Raw genomic sequence first — 24,740 nt, 5'->3', positions numbered from 1 at the left:
GTTCACGTGCTTTTGATTAACTTTATGTATTAATTTCAAACTAATTTCTTTTGTTTTATCATCCTGGTTTTTCTGTCCACATTATTGCGTTCACTATATCTATTTCTCATTTTGCTTAAATTTCGTTTTACTTATACAGTCTTCTTTCATTTAAACCTTCATCTGCGTTATTTTGTCCATAGTGCGATAGATTTTTATGTTATGTTATAAATGTTAATATGATGATTACAGTGCAGAAAGAATTGCACATCTGATAACGAAAAATACATTTTTCACACCATTGCACAGTCAGTATAAATAGATTATTTCGTGTTTTATTTTTTAACTGGTAGGTCGTAATTTTCAAATAATTTATAATAGATAAATATAATTAAATTCAAATTCACAAAAATTCCGTTTGGAAAAAGAATGACGTAAAGAAAAAATGAAACAAATGAATAGAAAGAAATTACATTTGAAACAATTAATAGAATAAAATAACGATCAAAGTCATATCGATAAAGATTTTACAATAAAAAAATTACTGGTCCTGAAGAGATTCGAACCCACAACCTCCTGCATAAAAAAAACTACTATTCTATCTACTACACCATAACACCACTGTTGGAATTGTGTCATTTTCAAAGTCATTGACCATCACGCAAAATTCCGATTTTTTTTTTAAATTAGTCGCAAACGAGAGCACACTAGGATAAATGGCTGAAGGGTTTGATACCTGGTATCTTAACCTACATCACCGTATAGATGGTTACAAAAAGTCGATCCCAACGCTGGGGACCTCTCCTCGTGAGTCAAATGCTTTTCGGAAATTGACTAATACTGCATGCACTTCACTGCCTTGAGCCATGGATTTCGGGATGTCATGTGAGAAAACCGCAAGTTATGTTTCATGTGATCGGTGTTTTCGAAATTCAGGCTGGTTAGCATGGAGGAGGTCGTTCCGCTCGAAAAGTGCATTAAGTGACATGTGTCTCGGGCAAAGCATACATCGGCGAAACTGGAAAGATAATAAAAGAACGCGTTAAAGGAGACGTAAACCAGTTTAATGTCAGAGGTAGCGGAGCAGCAAGAAGAGTGTAATAGGTTACGGATTTTGAGAACGTACGCGCGCTGGTCGAATAAAGTAGTATTTACAGTCCAAATATCGAAGAATGAGTGTAATAGCACCGTCTTCGTGACTATGCGCTGTCAGTACGTAAACACACAGCCACGGCGAGAGAGGAAAGTAAACAGCAATGGAGGCGGCACAACAATAGTATTTTGGTCTCCTCCCCTCTTCGTCAGTGAGTTATTTCAGCATTTACCCAATGACGACGGTGCACTATTAGCAACTGGGAGATTTTTACCCAGTAACTCCACTTCTCCGATAAAGGCCCGGAATATAGCCTTTTATAAGTAACCACGATGATGTCTCTCGATAGCGTTCGGCTATCCTGGGACACCAATATAATACTGAATATAGGTTCCAGCAGAGGGGTCGAAACGTCGATTAGTGAAGAAATCTGAAAAGGAACGTGCTGCGGTCAAACGACTCAAAAGGTTTTATCATCAAGAACAGCTGTGAGCAAAACCTGGAGACTTAGGTGAATAACTTCTTGTTCTAAAATGAGGAAGCAGGAATTGCTCCCTTAGTTTATAATACAAGCAACGTAATGATTGCACAGAAATAAAGAGTGAATGAAAGAAATTATCTCAAAAAATATTGTTTAGTTTTCTGGTAAAGTTATATCACTTTCTTTAAAAAGAAGCATTACATTCAGCTGCATACAAGGATGGCAACAGACCATATCAAAAGGGAACATGTAAATCAGATTGTTCAATATTCCTGCTTGTGCATGTCAATAATAACTGTTGCCGATTCTATAGCTCTCAGATATTTTTGCTGTGGAAAACTTCCTCCGTGTGACCTGATTTTTGTGACGAAATCACTTTGGGTACTTCCATTAACTTAAGTCGTCTTCAAGTATCGAAGTATTAACCACACAGTCCGTCGCAATAGCTGAGTGGTCAGCGTGGTTGCCTGACAGTCAGAGAATCTTGGTTCGATTCCCGGGATTTTTCTTTGGTAGGAGTAATGGTACGGGGTACACTCAGGAACTATTTGACCGATTTGTAAAGGTACCAAGGTCAAGAAACCCAATAATCAGGGGGAGGGCGGTGTGCCGATGAGATTCCCCTCCGTACTAGATTCGATGACGCCATTGGCAGAGAATGACATAGCGATCAGGCGGGCCAGTTTGGCCTGTCTTGGACCAGAACGTGGAAGTTTACTTTTACTTTATTACAAACTACTCTATAGGTGGGACAAAAACACCTAATTGATGGCATTGGCTACAATATTATGCAAGGTGTTATTAGAAAATTAGAATTAAAATGAATGAAAGTCCATATGACTGTACTAGCTGTAACTGTAGTCCTTTCAAAGACCCACTATCGGTTTCGCACCTTGAAGGTCCATCTTAATGTGTGTTTCTCTATAAAAGAATTACGTTCTTTGTATGATAAAAAATCGTAGAAGATTTTTTTAAAAAGGCCTTAAACAACTTTCACCACAAATGCTATTCTGTATAGGTACTGCTAAACGCCGTAATCTTAAACACACTGTTGTTTTGATGCGTTATGAGTTTTAACTTTTTAATATACATATAAAAAAAAAATTTTGCATCACCTCGGTCTCGAGATTTTCGGAACCTGTACAGAAAATAGGAATAGAGATTAACATAAACATCATTTCCGCCCTTTTTATTGCTCATGAAACCCACCCATTGCATGTTGCACCACCATACAGCGAGACCTTCAAGGGTGGTGGTCTAGATTGCTGTACATGCCGGTACTTCTAATACCCATTGATGCATGCCTGTATTCATCATGGCACACTGTCCACAAGTTTATCAAGGCACTGTTGGTCCAGATTGTCCCACTCCTCAACGTCGAATCGGCGTAGATCCCTCACAGTGGTTGGTGGGTCACGTCTTCCATATACAGCCTTTTTCAATCCATCCCAGGCCGGAGAACATGCTGGCCACTCTAGTCGAACGATGCCGTTATCCTGAAAGAAGTCATTCACAAGATGTGCACGATGGGAGCGCGAATTGTCGTCCATAAAGACGAAGGCCTCGCCAACATGCTGCCGATGTGGTTGCACTAGCGATCGGAGGATGCCATTCACGTATCGTACAGCCGTTACAGTGCCTTCCATGACCACCAGCGACGTACGTCGGCCCCGCATAATGCCACCCCAAAACAGTAGGGAACCTCCAACTTGCTGCACTCGCTGGACAGCGTGTCTACGGCGTTCTGCCTGACCGGGTTGCCTCCAAACACGTCTCCGACGATTGTCTTGTTGAAGGCATATGCGACACTCATCGGTGAAGAGAACGTGATGCCAATCCTGAGCGCTCCATACGGCATTTTGTTGGGCCAATCTGTACCGCGCTGCATGGTGTCATGGTTGGAAAGATGGACCTCACCACGGATGTCGGGAGTGAAGTTGCGCATCATGCAGCCTATTGCGCACAGATTGAGTCGTAACACGACGTCCTGCGGCTGCACGAAAAACATTATTCATCATAGTGGCGTTGCTGTCAGGGTTCCTCCGAGCCATAATCCGTAGGTAGCGGTCATCCACTGCAGCAGTAGGCCTTGGGCGGCCTGAGCGAGGCATGTCATCGACAGCTCCTGTCTCTCTGTATCTCCTCCATGTCCGAACAACATCGCTTTGGTTCACTCCGAGACGCCTGAACACTTCCCTTGTTGAGAGCCATTCCTGGCACAAAGTAACAATTCGGACGCGATCAAACGCGGTATTGACCGTTTAGGTGGAATGACTGGAACTGGAACTGATCGGCTGTCGGACCCCCTCCGTCTGATAGGCGCTGCTCATGCATGGTTGTTTACATCTTTGGGTGGGTTTAGTGACATCTCTGAACAGTCAAAGGGACTGTGTCAGTGATACAATATCCACAGTCAACATGTGTCTTCAGTTCTGGGGACTGGGGTGATACAAAACTTTTTTGATGCAAGTATATTGTGTAAAACTTCAAAAGCAAAAAATATAATAATATCCCTCTACAGTAAGTTCCAGGTCAAATGGTCTATCGCCCTGACTTCTAATCACCAAAAGGGAATTGCTCACCTTAAAAGTGGAATATAATTTCGTCACTTGCGACACGGTTTCGTCAACATTGGGGAGGGAGGGGGGGGCACACAAACATTTACTGCCATGAAGTGTAAGCGATCGAGGACAGTGTAGAGTCCTCACGAGTTCGCTTCCTATTTGTAGCGAAAACGCCCTCAAGTCTGCCCAGGTCTGACGTCATCTGAAGCAATACGCACGCAGGAGTAGAACTGACGCGAAAAGATTGATATCTTTGTTCCAAGTGTCAAAAATGGGCCAAATGGCTCTACGCTCTACGGGACTTAACATCTCAGGTGATCAGTCCCCTAGACTTAGAACTAGTTAAACCTAACTAACCTAAGTACATGACACACATCCATGCCCGAGGCAGGATTCGAACCTGCGACAGTAGCAGCAGCGCGGTTCCGGAGTGAAGCGCCTAGAACCGCTTTTATTCATTTTGTTCGGTATTGTTCGTTGCGTTTGGTCTGGGTGAACGTCACAAGACATCCGTTCAAGGTGATCGTTGATTCCTTTACTCAGTTTTTTGTTACAGAGGCGAGCAGCCCTCTGATCGAACACGCTGAGCTACCGTGCTGGCAAACGCAGCATCTAATGGCCCCTACCTCGGACAGATATTAATTGACAGCTCTGTGGTTTAATAATTTACAATCTCAATTTTTATATAAACAGAGCTACGTTCGCTTAAGTTACTGAAAAAGTTTTAGCTCATTGCATTTAAACTTTGCTGGCTGGTGTTTTTAGAAAGGAACGGACAGTAAAACATGACCTCTGAACAACCTCTTTAAGTTTCCTTGTGATCATTGTTATTTACAATACAGTATTTAATCTTGGTACAGCTGTATCATTGCATGAATGAATTGAGTGCTGTAATTAGAACTTTCCATTACAAATACAGTGAATAGTCTACCATGAGTCCGCAGCTCGTTGTCTCGCGGTCGCGTTCGCGCTTCGAGAGCACATGGTTTTGGGTTCGATTCCCGGCGGGGTGAGTGATTTCCACATGCCTCGAAATGACTGGGTTTTGTGTTGTCCTCATCATTTCATCATCATTCATGAAAGTGGCGACATTGGTCTGAGCAAAGGTTGTAAATTTGCACGGGCGCTGATAACCGCGAAATTGAGCGCTTCAAACACCAATCACATAAACTATCATGAAGATGGACATTTTCGTTCCAAATTTGGTTTATAGGAAATGACTCGAAAATTAATAGAGGTAGCTTATTGGTGTCACATAGTTAACGTTTTGCCGGCGGGAGTGGCCGAGCGGTTCTAGACGCTACAGTATGGACCCGCGCGACCGCTACGGTCGCAGGTTCGAATCCTGACTCGGGCATGAATGTTTGTGATGTTCTTAGGTTAGTTAGGTTTAAGTAGTTCTAAGTTCTAGGGGACTGATGACCTCAGAAGTTAAGTCCCATAGTGCTCAGAGCCATTTCAACCAGTTTTAGTTAACGTTTTTGTATGAAACTGAGGCTACATATGAATTTTCATATTTCTGAGTCTAATGTTCAGCGCCTTCAATTTTTCATAAAAACGCTGATTTCGACCAAAACATTGCTCATATCAAATTGAGACTTGTAACTTTTAATTGCGACATACACTTGCATATTCTGATCAATTTTTAGCTTCCTATTTTTATCATGCAGCGCCATTTATTTTTTCTTATGATCGTATATCTTCCCTAACACATTCTTTTCCACGTTGTGAGACTTAGCAATGTTAACATTAATATACGTAAGCATAAGAAGTTAGGAAAAGTTATTTTAAATTTAGTTTCACTCTTTGATAATGTTTCAATCCTTTGTATGTTAAAAACAGGAGCGTTATGATGACGTGGTACTGGTGGTAGTGAACTGGGGTAAATTTCGGCACACTCGCTCGCCTCTGTACCTCTTACAGGGACACAACGCTTGTTTTGGCTCAACACTTGAAGAAACTTTTGCTAGAAATACTATGTTATAGGTGCTGTTGATCATCGATTCTCATATTCATTACTTACAAGTGATCACTTCGTGCCTGATGAGAATTACCATGTTACAAGTTGTTGCAGCTATAAACAATACTGAGTGATCCCTCAACGGCCATCATCAAATTAAAGACTGTTAAACAGCGATGGTCGGCGTACTAAATAAAATCCATAACCCGAGAAAATATTGGTGTGAAAGTTCCTTTAAAGAAAGAATGCGGCCGATCAAGTGCCAGGAAAACATTAATTAAAGTAATTAAAATGATTAATCAAATGAACCGCAGTTGTAGAGGTCGATAGCTACAGGCTTAGAATTACAATGTAAGTCGAAGTAGATCTTGGTAAGAGTGAATATGGATCTAGGAGTGCACCTAACATAGTGACTAAGTGCGGTAGGAAGAACATTTGATGAATAATTTTACAATAAACAGCTAATGAGCTCATATGGACTGTCATTAATTTTAATTCTAATTTGCTAATAACACCTAGCGTAATGTAATGGTATGAAAGCTCCAGTTCTATGAATCATTTAATTTACTAATCACACAGGGATTTTCTGTAGGTATGGTCACTCGACAAAACAAAACTCTTAGCACGTCCTGACGAGAGCTGGTACCTTCGGTTCTGAGCAGCTCACACCAGTCGTAAAGCAACACACGATGACAACGGAGACAGCACAGTATGTCACAATTTTAGACTATTTGCTTCCTTCTCATTGTAATGATTTTACTTATAAACATTTCTGATTTTCTGTGATTACATATATTTACAACATGTTGTTTCATATACAGGATGGTTCATTGATAATGACCGGGACAAGTATCTCACGAAATAAGCATCAAACGAAAAAACTACAAAGAACGAAACTCGTCTAGCTTGAAGGGGGAAACTAGATGGCGCTATGGCTGGCCCGCTAGATGGAGCTGCCATACGTCAAACGGATATCAACTGCGTTTTTAAAAATAGTAACCCCCATTTTTATTACATATTCGTGTAGTACGTAAAGAAATATAAATGTTTTAGTTGGACCACTTTTTTCGCTTTGTGATAGATGGCTCTGTAATAATCACAAACGTATAAGTACGTGGTATCACGTAACATTCCGCCTGTGCGGGCGGCATTTGCTTTGTGATACATTACCCGTGTTAAAATGGACCGTTTACCAATTGCGGAAAAGGTCGATATCTTGTTGATGTATGGCTATTGTGAACAAAATGCCCAACGGGCGTGTGCTATGTATTTTGGTCGGTATCCTGGACGACATCATCCAAGTGTCCGGACCGTTCGCCGGATAGCTACGTTATTTAAGGAAACAGAAAGTGTTCAGCCACATGTGAAACGTTAACCACGACCTGCAACAAATAATGATGCCCAAGTAGGTGTTTTAGCTGCTGTCGCGGCTAATCTGCATATCAGCAGCAGACAAATTGCGCGAAAAATGGGATCTCAAAAACTTCGGTGTTGAGAATGCTACATCAACATCGATTGCACCCGTACCATATTTCTATGCACCAGGAATTGCATTTGAACGTCGTGTACACCTCTGCCACTGGGCACAAGAGAAATTACGGGACGATGGCATATTTTTTGCACGCGTTCTATTTAGCGAAGAAGCGTCATTCACCAACAGCGGTAACGTAAACCGGCATAATATGTATTGGGCAACGGAAAATCCACGATGGCTGCGACAAATGGAACATCAGCGACCTTGGCGGGTTAATGTATGGTGCGGCATTATGGGACGAAGGATAATTGGCCCCCATTTTATCGATGGCAATCTAAATGGTGCAATGTATGCTGATTTCCTACGTAATGTTCTACCGATGTTACTACTGCATGCCTTTGTTATTCCGAATTACGATGCAATGTCCCTGTGGACATGCAAGGAATATTGCACCGTAATTCGGAATGACACAGGCACTGCAATATCGTATTTATACGCCGGTACCGGGCAAGCGACTTTCAAGTACAATGTCTCCCCTGTATGGGAATACATATATGGATGTAGGTTGTAGACACATGGTTGACGGCATGTGGAAGTTTGGGTCTGACTGTGAGTCATTCTCCGATAGCCTAATGGTAAGCCGACCGCTTGTGAAAAGCGGCACAAATTTTCATTGTCGTCATTCCATCATACAGCTGATGGTTGTCCATACTCGCAACTGCGAATACATTTCATGAATGTTGATCCGATGGCAGAACCCAAGTGTGACAAACGAGTGACGGACAGACACTTCGACCGCGAGCTACTTGCACACCGACACTTAAAATGTCCCGCGGACCATATTTAGCGCTGCCTGACGATTCATTCCATTTTTCACGATCGCTGTTCATATCCTATACTCTCGTATATAATTGGTATTAATTTGCAATGTTGTGCGTAGTACGGCCCGCTTGGACAGTAATATGTTGCCGCTATAATCGAATGTGTGAACAAAAGGGGTGAAAGTGTTGCCATAATTGCTAACGTGACTATACACACCGAGAATGTCCGACGTGGGTCTTTGCCATTTTCCATGCTAACAGTTTTGTTTTACGGACTGTAATAACTGAATTTGATGCTGAAGACAAGAACAAGAAAAGACAAGAAATATGCATACTGAAAATAGCCGTTTAATGTATTTAGTCTCTTAAGAAGCTTTTGATGTAGAACTGGTTACAATTCGGGAATAATAGCAATATTCATAAATATAAGTCTACGAACAAAAATGACCTCTCTTACTAACAGATACCCTGTACACAAACGAGAGAGATAAGCACCTATAAAAATATTTGACCGTTTCCCCTGTGAATTAAATGTATCGGCTAAAACGTAATATTGGTAAACTGCAGGAGTATCCAGGGCAAGGTTCCTGAATTAGTATCTCTTATTGAAGGAAATAGTGCGCATATAGTATTAGGAACGGAAAGTTGGTTAAAACCGGAAGTGAACAGTAACGAAATCCTAGACACAGAATGGAATATATACCGCAAGGATAGGATAAACGCCAATGGTGGAGGAGTATTTATAGCAGTAAAGAATTCAATAATATCCAGTGAAGTTATTAGCGAATGCGAATGTGAAATAATCTGGGTTAAGCTAAGTATCAAAGGTGGGTCAGATATGATAGTCGGATGCTTCTATAGACCACCTGCATCAGCAACCGTAGTAGTTGAGCGCCTCAGAGTGAACCTGCAGAACGTCGTGAAGAAGTTTCGTGATCATACTATTGCAATAGGGGGAGACTTCAATCTACCAGGTATAGAATGGGATAGTCACACAATCAGAACTGGAGCCAGGGACAGAAACTCTTGTGACATTATCCTGACTGCCTTGTCCGAGAATTACTTCGAGCAGATAGTTAGAGAACCAACTCGTGAAGCTAACGTTTTAGACCTCATAGCAACAAATAGACCGGAACTTTTCGACTCCGTGAATGTAGAAGAGGGTATCAGTGATCATAAGTCAGTGGTTGCATCAATGACTACAAGTGTAATAAGAAATGCCAAGAAAGGAAGGAAAATATATTTGCTTAACAAGAGTGATAGGGCACAAATCGCAGAATATCTGAGTGACCACCATCAAACGTTCATTTCTGAGGAAGAGGATGTGGAACAAAAATGGAAAAAATTCAGAAACATCGTCCAGTACGCCTTAGATAAGTTCGTACCGACTAAGGTCCAAAGCGAGGGGAAAGATCCACCGGGGTATAACAATCATGTACGAAAGGTACTACGGAAACAAAGAAAGCTTCATCATAGGTTTAAGAGTAGTCGAATCATAGCTGATAAGGAAAAGCTGAACGAAGCGAAAAAGAGCGTAAAGAGAGCAATGAGAGAAGCATTCAACGAATTCGAACATAAAACATTGGCAAACAATCTAAACAAGAACCCTAAAAAGTTTTGGTCATATGTAAAATCGGTAAGCGGATCTAAATCCCCTATTCAGTCACTCGTTGACCACGATGGCACCGAAACAGAGGACGACCGAAGAAAGGCAGAAATACTGAATTCAGTGTTCCGAAACTGTTTCACTGCGGAAAATCGTAACACGGTCCCTGACTTCAGCCGTCGCACGGACGCCAAAATGGAAAATATTGAAATAAACGATATCGGAATTGAAAAACAACTGCTATCACTTAGTAGCGGAAAAGCATCCGGACCAGACGAGATACCCTTAGGATTCTACAGTGATTATGCTAAAGAACTTGCCCCCTTTCTATCAGCAATTTATCGTAGATCGCTGGAAGAACGTAAAGTACCTAGCGACTGGAAGAAAGCGCAGGTCGTTCCCATTTTCAAGAAGGGTCATAAATCAGATGCGAATAATTATAGGCCTATTTCGCTTACGTCAATCTGTTGTAGAATAATGGAACATGTTTTGTGTTCTCGTATTATGACGTTCTTAGATAATACAAATCTCCTTCATTATAACCAACATGGATTCCGCAAACAGAGATCATGTGAAACTCAGCTCGCCCTATTTGCCCAAGAAATTCACAGTGCCGTAGACACTGGCGAGCAGATTGATGCCGTATTCCTGGACTTCAGGAAGGCATTTGATACGGTTCCGCACTTACGTTTAGTGAAAAAAATACGAGCTTACGGAATATCGGACCAGGTTTGTGATTGGATTCAGGATTTCCTAGAAGAAAGAACACAACATGTCATTCTTAACGGTTCAAAATCTGCAGATGTAAAGGTAATTTCGGGAGTACCGCAAGGAAGCGTGATAGGACCTTTATTGTTTACAATATACATAAATGACTTAGTTGACAACATCGGTAGCTCCGTGAGGCTATTTGCAGATGACACGGTTGTCTACAAGAAAGTAGCAACATCAGAAGACTCGTACGTACTCCAGGAAGACCTGCAGAGGATTAATGCATGGTGCGACAGCTGGCAGCTTTCCCTAAACGTAGATAAATGTAATATAATGCGCATACATAGGGGCAGAAATCCATTCCAGTACGATTATGCCATAGGTGGTAAATCATTGGAAGCGGTAACGACCGTAAAATACTTAGGAGTTACTATCCGGAGCGATCTGAAGTGGAATGATCACATAAAACAAATAGTGGGAAAAGCAGGCGCCAGGTTGAGATTCATAGGAAGAATTCTAAGAAAATGTGACTCATCGACGAAAGAAGTAGCTTACAAAATGCTTGATCGTCCGATTCTTGAGTATTGCTCATCAGTATGGGACCCTTACCAGGTTGGATTAATAGAAGAGATAGACATGATCCAGCGAAAAGCAGCGCGATTCGTCATGGGGACATTTAGTCAGCGCGAGAGCGTTACGGAGATGCTGAACAAGCTCCAGTGGCGGACACTTCAAGAAAGGCGTTACGCAATACGGAGAGGTTTATTATCGAAATTACGAGAGAGCACATTCCGGGAAGAGATGGGCAACATATTACTACCGCCCACATATATCTCGCGTAATGATCACAACGAAAAGATCCGAGAAATTAGAGCAAATACGGAGACTTACAAGCAGTCGTTCTTCCCACGCACAATTCGTGAATGGAACAGGGAAGGGGGGATCAGATAGTGGTACAATAAGTACCCTCCGCCACACACCGTAAGGTGGCTCGCGGAGTATAGATGTAGATGTAGAAAAATGGAAGTAGTTTTGAACACATGTTAAAATCATTTTTGACAAATAAATCAGGTACTAAATTTAAATGGAGGTTAAGATTAACGTAAAAGCCATTTGTGAGAAAAGTCGGCTTGTAGCGTTACTGTCCCTGAGGAACGGTATCAGAATTGTAGATCAGCTGGCTTGTTCAGCACCTTAGCGAGTTATCGTATGATGCAGACAACATACAAACACCTAAGCTACTTAAATAAACTAAGCTAAACTTGCTAGCTATGACACTCATTTGGTCGAGGTATGCTGACTAACCTGTAAGCTGAGAGTCAGAGAAGACGCCAGCGTTGTTGACCAGGATGTCGACGCGGCCGAGGTTATCCTCTAGCCAGCGAAAGGCCGCCTGTATGTCCCCCTCCTTGCTCAGGTCCGCTTCTACTGCGTGCAGCTTGCCAGGGTACGAGTGGGTCGTGGCAATTTCCTGAAAGCTAGAAATGTCTCACAAAACGTCTGAAATGTGAGAATTCTGTAAACAATAGGGCTCCACAGATATAATATTTCACTCGATTCAAAACGCAACAGATACTGAAACAAAAGCTTGCGAAAGAGACGCAAGTGAATGAAAATCGTGGCATTTCTGAGCTTGTCAGCTCTCGATGTGAACATGCAGACAAGGACAACTGTTCACCGTCCGTGTAATAGCTGCCAAAGGATGTCATGGAATCTGGAATACTGCTGCGCTATTACTTTAAAAATATCAACATTAAAAAATTCAAACATCAGCCTACGGAGAAATGTACATAAAATGCAGCTTCCTCGATGGCAGAGAGAAGCGTTTCTAGAAACATTGCAAAAATTGGGCCTGGAAATGGTCCAGTGCCTCTGTAAATGTCTGTGCTAACATGACGGATATATGGCGCAAAGTCAAGAGTTTTAAAAACAAAACGTATGTTGACAACCTCTTAGAGACTGTCACAGGCTGGACGGAAGACTTTGCAACTACATCGCGATCTGTTAACCTTGAAACAATTTAATTTGATATTATGACCAAGGATCAGTTTCTACACATCCCCATCACAGTGGGAAGCAAGCAACAACACAACGACGTCTTTAGTACGGCCCGGTCATATTTTTCTCCTGAACTATAGGTCAAAATTTACAAGAATTCATGCACTAATTCAGTTATAAGTGTAGAAAAACGTATTTTCATTGAGCATATGATGTCATATTTACAACGTTTTTACTAATACGTCATATTTCGGACAGGTTTTGCCAAAAAATACATATATTTTTTGTACCTTTAAGACCACAAAAATACAAAAAAATGCAAATGTTGGTCACACAAGATTGTTTAAGGGGATATTGTCACAAATAAACACAAAAACAAGTACAAAGCTTTCTTTATCAGGGTTATAATAGACAAGGACTCGAAGCCAACAAAGGCGATTTCCGACGTAATAAACATCGCATTCGTGGTCACACTGTTCAGACTCAATGCAAACTCAGTCTGGTTCAACACACCGAAAGCAAAGTATTAGAACTGCATGAAGTGGCAAGGTGTTGTTCGTGATTTTAGAGATAAGTTCTTAGCCACTGACGGAAAAATATTATTTTGTAAACAGTGTGAAGCTAAATTTAGAGCAGAAAAGTGCCTTAAGGAGTACCAACACTGTAACAACGACAAACGCAGCAGCTGTCTGAAGTGAAGTGCTGAAAATGGCAGCCGACAAACGCTGTTATTTCAACAGATTGGTCTATCATCAACGCTTCAGTCGTTCTTCAAGGACTTGTGTGTCTTGCAACATAAGATCGGAGAAGCTGAGGAATCCAAGCAACTCCTCGTGTTCCAGATCAATCTACATTGAGAAATAAATATTTATCCGTGTGCTGCATGGCGTTGCTCAACAAAATACGAATCGGCGTTGCAGACCAGAAGGTCTGGGGGCCCGTAGATGAAACCATCGACATTGGTGAGCGTTACTGTGCAAATGTTCTATAAGTTGACGGACCTGGAGAAATGTTGCTCCTAACGCGTGAAGCTCCCTCGAGGGTAAACAACCAGACAAGTGCCATTTTGCTTGGTAATTTCGTGAAGTTAGTGTGGCCGGATGGTGTGAATACAGACAACGTTTCGCTGCTTCGTACATGGCTAAAGCAGCCAAAGGGCTTCAGATTCTCTATCCCGGTATGGTTTACGTCACATGCCTGGCACATGAGATCAAATTACACTGACGTGGGCAAATTAATTTCCTGTCTAAGATAATCTATGTGAAAGCTATGCTACGGGTTCATAAATTCAAGGCATGAGCACCTCTCGAAATCTGACAGGAAATCCAGAGAGATACTCTTCGTATAAAAAGTATACCAGTGGCAAGACGCAATCAGTACTCTCACTGCACGATAACAATGGTGATGTTGTGATGACAGAACTACTGAAGCAGAGTCACAAAAACGGCTTTCCTAAATTCCTTCACAAAAGGAGACAGAGTAAATTTTCGAGAATTAGAATGAAGAACAACTACCAACACGAGTAACTTAGATGTAGACATCCTCCATGTATCGAAGCAGCTTAAAACTCTCAAGAAAGGCAAAGCCTCCTGTGCAGATCGTATACGAGTCAGTCATTTCAGAGCATCCTGATACAGTAGCTCCATTTTAGGAATCATATACAACTGCTCGCTCATAGAAAGATCCGTACCCAAAGACTGGAAAGTGGTACGAGTCAATACCCACGTGTATATGGAGTATCGTCTCAGCTGTGCAACTGGATTCGAGATCTTCTGCCAGAAAGATCACAGTTCGTAATAACTGGCAGAATGTCGTCGATTGAAACAGAACGAATATCTGGCGTTCACCAAGGAAGTGTTACAGGCGCTCTGTTGTTCCTGATGTAAATAAACAATTTTGGAGACATTCTGAGCAGCCCTCTTAGATTGTTTGCAGATGGTGCTGTCATTTAGCGTCTTGAAAAGTCATCAGATGATCAAAACGATTTACTAAAGATATCTGTACGCTGTAGAAAGTGGCAATTGACTCAAAATAATGAAAAGTGTGAAGTCATGCACAAAGTACTAAAAGAACCCGCTAAATTTCAGTTACACGATACCTCATACAAATCTAAAGGATTTAAACTCAACCAAATACTTAGGGGTTACAATTAGGAACAAAATTAAAGCAATAACAGCCCTCTGTCGCAAATATTAAGTCTCTTGACCTGGTTTCGGCACTACTATGAGTGCTTTCATCAAAAGTAAAACATTCAAATTGGCTTGTCACGTATAAAACAAAAATCTAGCGATAAAGCTTTAGTCACAAAATTTTTAAAATAGAATACGTGGAAGGCAAGCCGCTACGGGCTGCTAACATATGTCGAGCAACAGGTAGCATCAGATTCACGTTTTACTTCTGATGAAGGCACTCATAGTTGTGCCGAAACCAGGTCAAGAGACTTAATTTTTGCGACCGAGGGCTGTTATTGCTTCAATTTTACTTTGTAAGCGATCGCTGACCACGCAGCAATATTTAAAACTTTAATTACGAATAACTTAAAGCGGAAAAATCAAATACATAACGTTGTGAGGGAAGCAAACCAAAGACTACTAGTTATTGGTAGAACACTTGGAAAATGTAACATGTTTACTAAAGAGACTGTCTGTACTACGCTTGTACGTCCTCTTTTGGAGTATTGCTGTGCGGTGAGGGATTTCTCCTCAGAGTGTGAAAATATTTTGTTGACACCCACCTGGAAAGGGAGAAATGATCATCATAATGAAATAAGAGAAATCGCAGCTCCCACGGAAAGATTTAAGTGTTCGCTTTGCCCTCGCGCTGTTCGAGAGTGGAACGGTAGAGAAGTAGCTTAAATGCAGTCTCGTGAAACCTCTGACAGACACTTAATTGTGAATTGCAGAATAATGATGCAGATGTCGGGTTCTTGGCTTAATGCTGCTGAGTATTATTGCACCAACTACACCAAAATAAAGACAATGTTTTGTGAGCTTGATAGAGATGAATCAAGTGCTATGAAAACTGAGAGAGAGAGAGAGAGAAAGGTCTTTAGAGATACCCTGGATATGAAATTGGCGTACATCAACGCTAACTTTTCAGTGGCATCAAAAGCCATCTCACGACAGGAAGCTGCTCGTACTGAACTATGTGACGCCCAGGATACCGTGCAGCAAGTGCAGATATAGTCGGCTCGAGCTCGTGGTCGTGTGTCTGACAAAGTGAACTATAAATTGCAACGTATTCTCCAGCGGAAAACTGGAAATTTTACAATGTACAAAATTAGTGACAGTCTTTCTGGGACAGTCACAACATTTAAAGATAGTGAACCAAAGCTAGAAACTGAAGATTGACAGGATTTGGAATATTTTAAACAATTAGTATGCAGCAGTAAAAACGTGGTGTTATTATTTGGATAGGTTCTATGACTTTCACTGACTTGGTGCTTTGTTTTCTTTTTTAAGACACACAGAGACATTTCAAAAATAAGAGCCAGCTAGTTTCGAAGACTGCAAAAAGTATGTACTATACTCACAATTTGTTCAAAAATGAGTTTCGTGTTACATGGTACATAAAAATCAACAAATGTTTTTAAATAAACTTATGTGAGGGTATATTTTATGTTTAAAGCCATATTCATATAATTTGTACGTCATGAATGCTTGCATATTCCGCTGACTTTTAGGTAGTTAAAATCCGGAATTTATTCGTCAGAGACTGAGAACAAGCTCGGATTAGGGAATGGTGTGGAAACAAGTAGCATCGCGTCATTTTCAAAGTAGCTATTGCGGAGTTTGCCTTAACCGATTTAAGGAAATAACATAAAATCTAAATCTGGACAGCCGGACGAAGATTTGAACCGATGTTCAGTGTGCTGGCAATAGCGCCTCCTTGCTTGGTTGATCCTTTGAGCGAAGTTGCAATCAACGAATGTCTGAAACCGATGCTTGGGTTGAAAACATTTGCGTTACACAGTGATCGCACATTTACCACCAGAGTTTTTAAAATTTGAAAACAGGAGATATTCTTCACAAAGAATCCACAATCTCTATTTATGCAAAATAGACTTATTTTCTGCCTTTGGATCATTGTTCATTTATATAGAAATTAACGGTTTCTGACAATGTCGCACATCTTCTGATAGGGTTCTAGTCTTTATATTTACAAAGCTTAAACAATTTTATGACTTAATTCCAATAAAAAAAGTTCTGTAACACGCTATATGAGGTGCGACAATAAAGTAATGAGACTGATTTTCTTTGCAAGATGTGGCAACCTTGCAGGCTTGCGTAAGCACAATATCTTTGACCTTGGTCTATAAGCTGCTTCTAGTCCAAATGGCACATCGATGCAACTGCTCAGTCATGAGTTGTGCTGTAATAAGTTAACACGTGTTTGTGTCTCTCGTCACGAAAATGGAACTGCATAATATTGCGCAATGTTATGCCATTTCTTTTTGCATTAAATTGGGTGAAAACGCGACGACAACTTACGGTTAGCTTCAGAAGGATTTTGGAGAGGAGGTTATGTCAAGAGATCAAGTTTTTCGTTGGCATAAAATGTTTAGTGAAGGCAGAACGAATGTTGAAAATGAAGACCGCAGTGGACGACCATCAACCTCACGGACGGATGTCAACTTGGCCAGAGTGCGTGAACTCTTATGATCTGACCGAAGATTATCCTTGAAAATGATTGCAGAGGAACTGAACATCAATCGAGAAACTGTTCGTCTAATAATAACTAAAGACTTGGTATGAGAAAGATTTGTGCAAAAATGGTCCCCAAAAATCTCACATCACAACAGGCAGAAACACGGATAAATGTGACAGCCGAACTGTTAGAGCAAACAGAAATCAATCTAGAATTGTTGAGCCGTGTTATCACTGGTGATGAAAGTTGGTTTTTTCAGTCCGAACCAGAGACGAAACAGCAAAGTTCGCACTGGTGCTCAAAGGGGACACCCAGACCAAAAAAAAAGCTCGCATCTCAAAGTCAAAAGTGAAATGCATGCTTGTGTGCTTCTTTGATTTCAAGGGAATTGTTTATAAAGAGTGGATGCCTCCTGGGCAAACAGTTAACCAATACTACTACAAAGAAATTTTCGAAAGACTTCGTAAAAGAATTCTTCGTGTCCGTGTCATCATTGCTGATAATTGGATTCTGCATCACGATAATGCGTCACCCCATACTGCTCTGTCAGTACAGCAATTTTTAACCTCAAAATAAATTTCAGTACTACCACGGCCACCTTATTCACCAGATATCGCTCCGTGCGATTTTTTTCTATTTCCAAGAGTCAAAACGGCGGTCAAGGGACACCATTTTCAAACAACACAAGATGTCCAAAAAGCTGTGACGAGGGTCTTGGAGGATATTACAGAAGATGAGGTCCAGAAATGTTACCATCAATGGCAGAAGCGCTGGAGAAAGTGTGTTCAATCAGAAGGGAACTACTTTGAAGGAGACAGCACTAGACTAAAACGGTAAGCCACATTTTTTTCCACATCAGTGTCACTACTTTATTGTCGCGCCTCGTATGTCGTAGGTACATCTACATCTACACGTTCTCCGTAAGCTACCGTACGGTGCGTGGCGGAGGATGGCCTGTATCACCGCTAGTCGTGTCATTTCCTGTACCACTCGCAAATAGAGCGGCGGGAAATCGGTTATCTACTGTATGAGCATTTGTACGAGTCCTAATTTCTTTCATCTTATATTTGTGGTCATTACTCCAAACATACGCTTGCGACAACATAATCGTTCTTAAGTCATCTTCAAATGCTGATTCTTTAAATTGTCTCATCAGCTTTCCCCGAAAAGAACGTCGCCTTCCCTCCAGGGATTCCCATTTCGGTTCCGGAAGTATTTCCTAACACTGTGTTGTTCGAACCTACCGGTAACGAATGTAGTAACCTGCCTCGCACTTAGTTGATTCCCTTAACCCGGCCTGGTGAGCAACCGAAACACTCGAGCAGTACTCAGGAATAGGTCACACTAGCGTCTCCTTTACAGATGAACCACACTCCCCGAAAATTCTTTCCATAAACCCAAGCCGATTATTCGCCTTCCAAAGCTTTTTAATATTATTGTTGTTTATCGATTGGTGTACAGTGGTTCAGCGAGGTTAAAGAAAATTATGAGTTTTACAAGTCTGCTGATTTTAATTTTCGTACCTGATTAATTGATCTAAACATAGATTTTTAAAGGTAAGTGTTAGTGTGCTGCAACGTCTATATATTGTCGGGTTCAAGGTTATTGCGATGCTACAGTAATCGCTGCACGTTTTGTAGCGTTAAGAATATTCTGTCAGAATTATTGACATACTGATTTCGATACCATAAGTTCAGTAATCGCAGCAACATTTGTATCTGCATACATGATTCAAAATGTCGTAGTTGTACCCCCAATAGTTGATTATGAGCGTCTTTGCAATAACTAAACTACTTTGAAGTTCGTCCGCGTGGACGGGGGACGGTATTACTTAAAAATTATCATAGTTCATTTCAAGCAATTACATTATTCAGTCAGTGTATTTCCGTGAAATATCAGTACCAACTTTAATCATTTTATCCATAAATAATCCCATGTCAAAAATGTTGTGTATGAGTTAGTTGTCGTTACCATTCTCGACAGTGGCTTGCACAGAACAGAGGATAATGTAAATGTGAAAAACAATGTTTTTTGGTCGGTACTTCAGTCTACTCACTGACTGTAGAATCACATGAAAGAATGCGCATTAGAGACCACAGTAAACAATTTCCGCCATTTTCTACTGTTTTTGTTGTTGCTAGGCATGAGGTTGTGTTTTGTGAGATGTTTGTAAATGTTTCGAGCAATACATGTTTACGTGCTATTTTGAATATGCTGTTAATTCTTCAGTTATAGTATTTTATAGTAAGTACAGTTCTATATCCAGAATGAGATTTTCACTCTGCAGCGGAGTGTGCGCTGATATGAAGCTTCCTGGCAGATTGAAAACTGTGTGCCCGACCGAGACTCGAACTTGGGACCTTTGCCTTTCGCGGGCAAGTGCTCTACCATCTGAGCTACCGAAGCACGACTCACGCCCGGTACTATCCTTTCTTTCAGGAGTGCTAGTTCTGCAAGTTTCGCAGGAGAGCTTCTGTAAAGTTTGGAAGGTAGGAGGCGAGATACTGGCAGAAGTAAAGCTGTGAGTACCGGGCGTGAGTCGTGCTTCGGTAGCTCAGATGGTAGAGCACTTGCCCGCGAAAGGCAAAGGTCCCGAGTTCGAGTCTCGGTCGGGCACACAGTTTTTAATCTGCCAGGAAGTTTTACAGTTCTATATATTTTTAACATTATTTATATAATGTGTGGACGGCTGAGCCATACTCTGTCGGTAGTGCATCACTTAGGCCTTTTACCATGCAACATTTGATATTTGCAGATCAATTTTGTATAATTAGTTCCTTAAAAACTTACCTGTCATGAAAATGGAAATTTGTGTTAGTTTCTTATAGCTACAGTTTCAAAGTTTGTTGAACGTGAAACCGTTTTTGCTGATGTTTCTGCTTAGTTCGATTTCACTTATTATTGGTGTGTAATAATTTAACACAGAGACGACTAAATACACTGTTGACAATATTTTCTCGCTTGCAACGCTTTAAAATTTGTTCCTAGGTACACGATCGTATTAGTAATTTTTATATTTTCAGAAAAAGACTGCAACACAGGATTGTGAAGGCCATTGTTTAAAAATGCATTAAGAAAATATATTACATTTAAATCTGGGACGAAAGTCTGAAATTTGTTCCATTGTTCAAAACTCTCCCCTATATGTTTCCCCATTTTGATTCGGTGCTATTAGGATAGAATAGTCCTGTTCCCGGAAACCGACTATGCGATCAGACGGTCAAATGGTTTAACAGATCGGAAATTGCGGGACGTTACAAATTTCACGGCAATCGGACGAGTAATATGTGTCATTGCAACAGGTACCTCTGCAGTTATTCAGTTGAATCGTGCGCTTAAATCACCTTACGCACAGGTCCCTACACGCATAAGGAACTATATTTAACAGTTCTTTTGAAATGGTAAAAGCCACTCTACATAAACGAAGAATATTATATCATGTACAGAAAGCTTATGGTCCCTGCTTTGTCTCTCTGACTCTAACATAGCTCATCCCACAAAGCCCGTAAGTCAGTTTCTTTCATCTACGTCTCATTACGTATGTTTAAATTACCTACATATTTAAAATAAATAAATTTGCTACTAACTACCATTCATGTATCACACTGTGATCCTCAGACTGTTCAAAATTTATGATTCTTCATACTTAGATTGACTAAACTATTTACCCTGAAAATTCCATTACTGTCGCAACTCTTTCCTCTTATCACTTTCAAACCATTTATTCTTCTTGTCGGCATTTTTGGACCGCATCCCAACCGCCACTACCGACCACTGGCCACCGAATGATTCACTCCAACGTCTCACAAGCACGCACTCTATGCCTGGGATTTCCCAGCTGTTGGTACACAACTGCAACAACCAGAAACTTCAACAATACAGAGCGTTGATATCGCAGCCACAGGAAATGACCCGCTAATAGCGATCTTTAGTAAGCGTATCGGCAACGGCATCCTTGGACATCGTACGACTATGTACATAAGACGTCGAATAAAGGCGCTCTCCGTAGAACAAAGGCTTGCTTTTCTGCCAGTTGTACCCCACCTTCTCTGCTGAGAAAAATAAAAGAACCTGCACGGTAATGGAATGTATAACATACGTAGTGACTTCTACTGTTGCTGACGTGAACTGCAATGAGAGAACAGGAAAATTCTAGTACTTGAGGTAGCCATTCAAGACGTTTTAGATCAACTTATCAAGCTGGCTTAATTCGTTTAAGTAGGAAAATGTATGGCGAGGAGAATGAATGTAAAGAACGTGTAAATGTAATTTCATGTAACTGATCTCAGAAAAGTGAACAAGTAACAGAGGCAGTGAGAATACATAGCCAAACGGCAAGGAGATTTATCAAAATATAAATCGCAAGACACTTACAAAGAATCAGTAGTAGGGAGTATGTCTAAACTGACTATATCACCATTCGCATGAATTAATGGCAAGTGGAATCTGTTCCGAGCCTCGAAACATACTCGCCTCACAAAAACACAAATAGCCGATAGCTACAAGTCAGACGCAAGTCCAACACATGAAAGTTATAGCAGTTTCGTAGGGCGAATCAACAAAAAATCAAGTATGAAGCACAGGTATGTTGTGAATTATTGCATTTATGCATTTACTTGACACAGTCAAGCAACATGTCACGTTCTTTACATTCATTCTCCTCGCCATGCATTTTCCTACTTAAACGAATTAGACCAACTTGATAAGTTGATCTTAAACTTCTTGAATGGCTATCTCAAGTACTAGAATTTTCCTGTTCTCTCATTGCAGTTCACGTCAGCAACAGACGTATATTATACATTCCATTACTGTGCAGGTATTTTTTTTTTTCAGCAGAGAAGGTGGGGTACAACTGGCAGAGAAGCAAGCCTTTATTCTACGCAGAGCGCCTTTATTCGACGTCTTATGTTTCGTGTAAGACAGAAACAAACTGGGCGCACATTTCCATTGGATTGCAAACGGCTAGAATCCACGTTGATTGAACACTGTCATGCCTGGTGGTTTGATATGATTGCTCATATTCACATGAACTCAGTTTTGGATTACTAGGACAAATGTAAGGATTTAGAAACATATTTCACTACGGCAAAAGTAGATACCGCCTATATGAAAACTAAACAGGCTTCCGGAGAAGCAGCAGCAAACCAGTCTTAAACAAAGAAGGGAAAGCTGAAAGGAGGGACATGAAGTGAAAGGTAACGTTATAGAAATCGAGGCGGATATAATACTGCGGGAAGAATTTAACAGAGCACTGAAAGACCTAAGTCGAAATAAGGCCCCCGGGAGTAGACGACATTCCATCAGAACTACTGACAACCTTGGGAGAGCCGTCATGTCAAGACTGTTCCATCTTGTGTGCCAGATGTATAAGACATGTGAAATACCCTCAGAGTTCAAGAAGAATGTAGTAATTCCAATTCCAAAGAAAGCAGGTGCTGACAGCTGTGAATATTACCGAGCTATCACTTTTATAAGTCATGGTTGCAAAATACTAACACGAATTCCTTACAGAAGAATGGAAAAACAGGTATACGACGACCTCTGGGACAATCAGTTTGGATTCCGTAGAAATGTTGGAGCAAGTGAGGCAATACGGACCCTACGACTTATCTTAGAAGATAGGTTAAGGAAAAGCAAACCTACGTTTACAGCATTTGCAGACTTAGAGAAAACGTTTGACAACGTTGACTGGAAGACTCTCTCTAAAATTCTGAGGGTAGCAGCGGTAGAACATAGTGAGAGAAAAGCTATGTACAATTTGTACAGAAACACGTGAGGCGATACAGAACCTACAACCCATCTTAGAAGATAAGTTGAAAGAAAGGCATACCTACATTTACAGAATTTGCAGACTTAGAGAAAGCTTTGACAACGTTGGCTGGAATACACCCTCTGAAATTCTGAGGGTAGCAGCGGTAAAACATAGCGAGCGAAAAGCTATGCACGATTTGTACAGAAACCAGACGGCAGTAATGAGAGTGGCATGAAATGGATGCAGCGGTTGAGAAGGCAGTGAGGCAGACTTGTATCCGCTGTTATTCAATCTGCACATGCATCAAGTAGCAAAGGAAACAAAAGAAACATTTGGAGTGTTAATTGAAGTCCATGGAGAAGAAATAAAAACTTTGAGGTTTGCCAGTGACATCGTAATTCTGTCAGAGACAGCAAAGAACTTGGGAGAGCAGCTGAATGTAATGGACAGGATCTTAAAAGGATAATGAAATGTAGTAGAATCAAATCAGATGATGCTGAGGAAATTAGATTAGGAAATGAGACACTCAAAGTAGTACATGAGTTTTGCTATTTGGTTAGTAAAATAACAGATGATGTCTGAAGTAGAAAGGACATAAAACGTACATTGGATATGGCAAGAAAAGCGTTTCTGAAGAAGAGAAAATTATTAACATCGAATGCAGATTTAAGTAAGGAAGCTTTTTAAGTATTTGTCTAGTGTGAAGCCACGTATGGAAGCGAAACAATGGCGATAAACAGTTCAGATGAAAAGAGAATACAAGCTTTTGAAATGAAGTGCTAGAGAAGAATTCTGAAGATTAGATGGGTAGATCATGTAACTTATGAGGAGGTACTGAATAAAATTGGGCAGAAAGGAAATTTATGGCACAATGACTAGAAGACGAGCTCGGTCCATAAGACACATTCAGGTACAGCATTGTATCGCTTAGTATTGGAGGGAAGTGTGTGTGTGTGTGTGAGGAGGGGAGGCGAAATCGTAGAGGGAGACCAAGTCCAGGCCTTGGTGCCTGTAATCTGCTCTAGAAAAGCTGGCGGAGTGGCGTGACCATCTTCAGGGCACACCCCCTTCCTTCTCTCCAGCTGGAACTGGGTGGCCCACACCCACCTGGACCCTGTCGGCGCGCCGGGCGACGCCCACGACGGTGACGCCGTGCCGGAGCAGGGCGCGCACCACGGCGGCGCCGATGCCCGCGCTGGCGCCAGTCACCACCGCCACCCGGCCCCGCCAGCGATCCATGAGTCAGGCCTCTGGTCTCTGCTCTCGTCTGGGCTGGTCTCGGCTCGTCGTCTGGCCTCCAGGCGCAGCGGGCCGCTCTTATATACGTAGCTGCGCCATCCGCGGAGGTGAGGTGGGAGGTTCTGCTATAGCCTGCGGGACACGGAGCTTGCGACAACTGGCAGGTGGAGCGCGTGACGTCACGAAGTTGGTCCGCGAGAAGGTGAGTTTTAATTGAATTCCCGCTATAATCTCGGCAATTCCGGCACTTACGGTCGAGTCCTGATCCGATAGACCAGGGGCGGGCAGGAATTCTGCACGTGTGCGGCGCACATGCACCTGTGCAGTCAACAGGTGTTCTGCGTGCACACAGGGGCAAGTTGGCCACCCGTTTCTCACCCCTCCCCACCATACCGTCTCTCCGCTTCTTCCTCTG

The 24,740-nt window shown here is 41.5% G+C and overlaps 1 protein-coding gene across 1 annotated transcript in view; it reads right to left on the bottom strand.

Moving 5' to 3' along the window:
• The window catches only part of LOC126161230 (dehydrogenase/reductase SDR family member 11-like), a 48,268-nt gene extending 23,943 nt beyond the window's left edge, over positions 1-24,325 (bottom strand). Inside the window, exons 1-3 of the mRNA XM_049916972.1 lie at positions 24,194-24,325; positions 21,020-21,186; positions 11,995-12,167 (exon numbers count right to left, since the gene is read on the bottom strand). Of these exons, the coding sequence (XP_049772929.1) occupies positions 11,995-12,167; positions 21,020-21,186; positions 24,194-24,325 (472 nt within the window). The remainder of the gene's footprint in view (positions 1-11,994; positions 12,168-21,019; positions 21,187-24,193) is intronic.
• Positions 24,326-24,740: the final 415 nt, after the last annotated feature.

The sequence above is a fragment of the Schistocerca cancellata genome, chromosome 2, assembly GCF_023864275.1.
Source record: "Schistocerca cancellata isolate TAMUIC-IGC-003103 chromosome 2, iqSchCanc2.1, whole genome shotgun sequence".
Classification (NCBI taxonomy): Eukaryota; Metazoa; Arthropoda; class Insecta; order Orthoptera; family Acrididae; genus Schistocerca; species Schistocerca cancellata.
The sequence above is the reverse complement of the archived record's forward strand: the minus strand, read 5'-3'. Positions and strand labels throughout refer to the sequence as shown.